This window comes from Trematomus bernacchii, unplaced genomic scaffold (assembly GCF_902827165.1).
Source record: "Trematomus bernacchii unplaced genomic scaffold, fTreBer1.1, whole genome shotgun sequence".
NCBI classification, from domain to species: domain Eukaryota; kingdom Metazoa; phylum Chordata; class Actinopteri; order Perciformes; family Nototheniidae; genus Trematomus; species Trematomus bernacchii.
This window is the reverse complement of record NW_022987600.1, coordinates 591,867-597,866: the sequence shown is the minus strand read 5'-3', so window position 1 is coordinate 597,866 and position 6,000 is coordinate 591,867. Positions and strand designations below refer to the sequence as shown.

Below are 6,000 nucleotides of genomic sequence, written 5' to 3'. Positions count from 1 at the left end.
TCACACACACATACACTCACACACACTCGCATACATACACATATACACACATTCGCATACATATACACTCACACACTCGCATACATGCACACACACACGCCCTCACACAACTCTCAGCCAGTACCCGATCACATAAAGGTTTACTCGTGTTTCAGGTCTCTGCAAACAAAGGGGAGATCGGCGACGCGACGCCCTTTAACGACGCCGTCAACGTGCAGAAAGTTTCCAACCTGCTGTCGGAATACGGATACCACCTGAGAGGAAATGAGGTCACTTCCTGTTCTCTACCCACCCATAAACCCAGGTGATGTTTAAAGACCTGGTTCTGATGTGGTTCTGGTCTGTTCAGGTTCTGTATAATGGCTTCACGGGGAGGAAGCTGACGTCCCAGATCTTCATCGGACCCACGTACTACCAGCGCCTCAAACACATGGTGGACGACAAGATCCACTCGAGGGCCAGGGGCCCGGTCCAGATCCTCAACAGGCAGCCAATGGAGGGCCGGTCCCGGTGAGGACGTCTGTCCCTCTCTGTCTCACCTCTCTCACCTGTCTCTCCTCTCTCACCTGTCTCTCCTCTCTCACCTGTCTCTCCTCTCTCCCCTGTCTCTCCTCTCTCACCTGTCTCTCCTGTCTCTCCTCTCTCACCTGTCTCTCTCTCTCACCTGTCTCTCCTGTCTCTCCTCTCTCACCTGTCTCTCCTCTCTCACCTGTCTCTCCTCTCTCACCTGTCTCTCCCTCTCTCTCTCACCTGTCTCTCCCTCTCTCACCTGTCTCTCCTCTCTCACCTGTCTCTCCTGTCTCTCCTCTCTCACCTGTCTCTCCTCTCTCACCTGTCTCTCCTGTCTCTCCTCTCTCACCTGTCTCTCCTCTCTCACCTGTCTCTCCTGTCTCTCCTCTCTCACCTGTCTCACCTGTCTCTCCTCTCTAACCTGTCTCACCTGTCTCTCCTCTCTCCCCTGTCTCTCCTGTCTCTCCTCTCTCACCTGTCTCTCCTCTCTCACCTGTCTCTCCTCTCTCACCTGTCTCTCCTGTCTCTCCTCTCTCACCTGTCTCTCCTCTCTCACCTGTCTCACCTGTCTCTCCTCTCTAACCTGTCTCACCTGTCTCCCCCTCAGTGACGGCGGTCTGCGGTTCGGTGAGATGGAGAGAGATTGTCAGATCGCTCACGGCGCGGCTCAGTTCCTCAAAGAGCGTCTGTTCGAGGCGTCTGATCCGTATCAGGTGCACGTCTGTAACCTGTGTGGACTGATGGCCATCGCCAACACACGCACACACACCTACGAATGCAGAGGCTGCCGCAACAAGACCCAGGTAAACACTCCTGTCACCAGGTCAACACACCTGTCACCAGGTCAACACACCTGTCACCAAGTCAACACACCTGTCACCAGGTCAACACACCTGTCACCAGGTCAACACACCTGTAACAAACACAACCTGTCACCAGGTCAACACACCTGTCACCAGGTCAACACACCTGTAACAAACACAACCTGTAAATACACTACTAACCAGGTGTATTTGATCTCACCTGTCCCCACTAACCAGGTGTATTTGATCTCACCTGTCCCCACTAACCAGGTGTATATTCTCTCACCTGTCCCCACTAACCAGGTGTATTTGATCTCACCTGTCCCCACTAACCAGGTGTATTTGATCTCACCTGTCCCCACTAACCAGGTATATTCTCTCACCTGTCCCCCCCCACAGATCTCGCTGGTGCGCATGCCGTACGCCTGTAAGCTTCTCTTCCAGGAGTTGATGTCGATGAGCATTGCGCCTCGTATGATGACGTCATAGTGGCTCGGCCAATCGGACGCCTCCGTGCAGACTTTACCTTTGAGGTCAGCAGGAAGTGTGCTTGTAATGTTTTTACAGTTTCCTGTCTTTTGTTTTTTGTATGAAAATAAAGCTGATGAAGTTTCTGAGGAAGACTCTGGGTCACATGTTCTTTCCTCACGTTGACATCACCAAGGGTCTCTCATCTTTATACATATTCAGAATAAACATCTGACCCCTGAGAAGCTTCACACAGAATGATTCAAACCAGAATGTAATTGTTGCTTCCCAAAGTTAGCTTTCAAATGAACCACTGAGCCCTCGGGTCAAAGGTCATTAAAGGGTCGTGGGAAAGACCTCTGTTTTCTCTGCCTGTTGCCACTCATGAGAGGCTTCTCAATACTCTAATTTCCCCTCCTCGACTCCTATCCTCGAGACTTAGTCCCGCCCACAGGAGATGCGAGCGGAGGACTGAGGAGGGGAGAGAGGAGGGGAGCCGAGGAGAGAGGAGGGGAGGGGAGCCGAGGAGAGAGGAGGGGAGCCGAGGAGAGAGGAGGGGAGCCGAGGAGAGAGGAGGGGAGCCGAGGAGAGAGGAGGGGAGCCGAGGAGAGAGGAGGGGAGCCGAGGAGAGAGGAGGGGAAGCAGCAGGCGGTTAGAGAAATGAGAACTCCTCTCCTCTGAGCGGTCATTTTAAAGAGACGTCCATTAATGATGACAGGAGGCACAGCAGCACTCTGTCTGATGGACAGATGTGTTCATGACGACTTATATATTTACTTTGATTCATTCACAGTGCGGTATAATGAGACAATAACAGGCTACAGATGCGGACATACACACACACACACACACACACACACGCATATATTTATATAAATATATACAATTTAAAGTATGAGAGCACTCTCATAATAACGTAACACAATCAGAGACTGGATATATCCCCCCCTCTCCTCTCTCTGGTCGCTGAAATGGGGAATTGAAATTACGCGCCAAAAGTTGTATTTACAAGTAAGCATAGGACACCAAACCAACTGAGACCTGTCTGTCCGCTGCATCTACGCACACACTGCACCACACACACCTACACCACACACACACACCTACAGCTCCTAAAGCATATCATCAGGCTACAGCCGTTGTGTATTTTATTATGTGAAGCACTAAATGGTTTTAGAAAAATATCGACTTTGTTTGTTGTTAAGGAATAATTCTTCTAGATATCTAACCTTTTGCTCTGTGACCGGTCAACTTGACTGGCACGAAGGGTAATTGTTGCGGGAACACCGAGGCACTTCTTTATCGGTGTTTGTGGGCTCTAGGATGTGAAATCCTTGAGGCCATGAGTGTCGGACGCAGGTGGCTCAGTGTTTAGTCTACTCCTTCAGAGATGTTGATTTCTCTCTGTGAACCAGTTAAAAGGTCTAGCATAGAGAGAGGCTCTTCAGAATTGACGTGGCAACTCTACCGTGTAGTCAGAACCTCTGACTCTTTGATTTGTGATGTGAATCCTCCGGCCGAATACTCTGAATAAACCCATCAGTGTTTGACATCAAAGCTCCAACTCTCACCGTGTCTCCTTCCTGAGTCGGTGACTCCATGCATTACTACACAGAAGTTTCCTCCACAAATTGGCGTTGTTGGCAGGATACCAACAGATCTTCAGAAACTGGTAAGTGTGATTTCAAATCTACATTTGGACATTGCCTTACCAGAATCTGTGATTGACGGTATCCTAAAATTATCTGTGAAGCTAAGCGGCTGCGTTTCGTTTTGGTTAATGAACATTTGGGGCTAGTAACCCCAGGGGACCATCCAGGGACTCTGTCTTGGCTGGTTCCCTCTGTGTGTGCTGCTCGGGACGTATGTGCCGTGCAGGCATACACGGAGATGTTTAAAAAGACCTTAATGAGGGCAGCAGTAAAGTGGAACTTCTGTGTGAAATCAAAATAGAGATTTGTAGTGAACAAATCGCCGAGATTCCGGGGGTTTCAGCGGCCAACACTAGCAGTTAACTCAAGCAGCCAGAGATATTACCCCCAGCGCCTCTAAAAAAAAAACACGGCTCCAGCTGCGGCTCCGGGGAATGTGTGTAAAATACCTCCCCGTATCTGCATGAGCTGGTGAGGTGAACTCAGAGGGAGAAAATCACAGCTTTTGTCTATAACTTTAACTCACACCACCGCCGTCTCTATTAAAAAAGAGACTGTTTAAAAGCACTCTCGTGGCTTGTGGCCGTTTACGATGTGCTGGCAGGTGCGAGGTGCGTGCATTACCTGATGCGACAGGCTCCCTACATTGCTGGAGGAGCTGATGTCGGTCCGGGGTGCATACATAAAATTATAGGCTAATTGATCATGGGTGGGCAGTGGTATGCAAGTGTAGAGCAAAACTGTGTTTCATCGTTGGGATGAGCATGATGGGAGGTGTGTAGGCTGGTCGAGTAGGACTACAGTTAACTGTGTGGTTTCGGATAGAAAGGGTAGAGGAAAAAAGTCTATGTGCTCCAGATCGGGGGGGCATAGCACCACTAGAACAGGGATAGTGGGGTCGCAAGAGGATAAGCTAGTTATTGCTCTTGGACGGTCTTCAGGCACCGATCTAGGACTTGTATACAAGGGTGGGTGCGCGAGTCAAGGTGCCCCACTGGGTTCCCCATTGGGGAGAGATCATATCCCTACCCCCTCTGAAACCTCTTTAATCCGGACTAAATTGAGCTGGATGAACTTTGCTGTCGCACTGGTGTTTATTATGAGTTCATGTTTGTTTGTCTGATTGTTTGTATCAGGGGTCTATATTGGTTTGTCTAACCGCCGTCTTGTGCATGTTTTGTAACAACTAATAATGAATCAGTCCATAGCCAGGGTAAAATAAACTAAGCTTCAGTTAACTCACCAAAAGTAAATGACTTGAGAAAAATAAATAATATATAGTGTTTTGCAAAATTCTGTTAGTGTAGATGTGCTGCAAAATGAAAATAAATAGCAAAAGAGTGTTTTTATGTCCTGCATCTGAGTGTGCAGAGGAACATGTAAACAAGGAGCACACTGTTCAGGGTGTGCGCTGTAGGTGTAAGAAGAAGAGAAGATTATATTATTTTAAGAATACATTTTAAATTGTATTGCTGTTATGTTAAGATATGTTTGTGACCTTTTATAAACCCTATGCCCCGTCCTGCACCCTGAGACCCTCAGAGGCATCACTGCTGGTCGTAAAAAACCTGCCTGAGGAGGTCAGGGTGGCAAAATCTGTCTGCTGTTTTAGGTCAATGTTGTATTATTTGTTTCATTTATTCTTAAATCTATGTATTGTATGGTAATAATGAAAAAAAAACGTAATGTTTTGAACACATTCCGAAACAAAGCTGATAAGACAGAACTTGACTCAGACATAATACAAATTATTGTTGAAACCTTTTGCGCTGTTGCTGCAAAATGGAAACTTTGTTGATTATCTATTCCAACTGGCCACTGGAATCAGATAATTAATATAAGTTGAAGTTTAATTACAGTTTTAAATATAGTTTAACATTCTTTATTAAACTGCTTCAAATGATTTCTCGTATCAACCAATTGGTCTCCATAGACATTACTACAATTATAATAGTTGTTAAACTACTGACAAGTTTTCTGAAACCGAGCTTATGAACAAAAGAGTAAAGGTCGCTGGTTAAGCCAGGATCAATATATTTGTTGACGTTTTCATTACAGTGTGCATATTAAATGTGTTAAATGAATTGAGCAATTCTTTAAAAAGTATAATGTTGCAATCTCTTTACAATAAGTAATTACAGTTAACAAAGAAGTAGAGGTTGTTTTCCAAGGGCCTCTCCTTCACAGGCCTACACTTTAAATCATGAGACTTTCAGATCATAACAGACAGAGATCGGTATCACTTTGTGTTGCAAGCCAAATCCATGTAAAGGTTCTACTTGAGCCCAATTTAAATACCATAAAGAAAGTATTGAACCCAGCTCAAGCTAAATGTCAAATGTATTTAATTAAGGTGCAAGTGTTTTGATTTATTTAAAATGTTCCAGTCTAGCTTCTTTCGAGTTCAGTCTAAGCAACAAATTGTTTCTCATAACATTCTCACTGCTGTCCCAAATGTTTTAACCTTGGGCAGACAAGCTGTACACACACCCACACACTTTGGATAAGTAGTCACCTTATCCACATTGTAAATTGTTGCCTTCTTTAAAGTTATTAGTTATTTAAGA

General features: G+C 46.1%; 1 protein-coding gene across 1 annotated transcript; it reads left to right on the top strand.

The window, feature by feature from the left end:
- Positions 1-155: 155 nt before the first annotated feature.
- LOC117482548 (DNA-directed RNA polymerase II subunit RPB2-like) lies at positions 156-1,930 on the top strand (the record flags this gene model as incomplete). Its single annotated transcript, XM_034130671.1, is given in 4 exon segments — positions 156-269; positions 350-510; positions 1,118-1,313; positions 1,713-1,930. Coding segments are annotated over 4 exon segments (561 nt in total), but the record flags the coding sequence as incomplete, so codon positions are not given.
- Between the last annotated feature and the right edge of the window lie 4,070 nt (positions 1,931-6,000).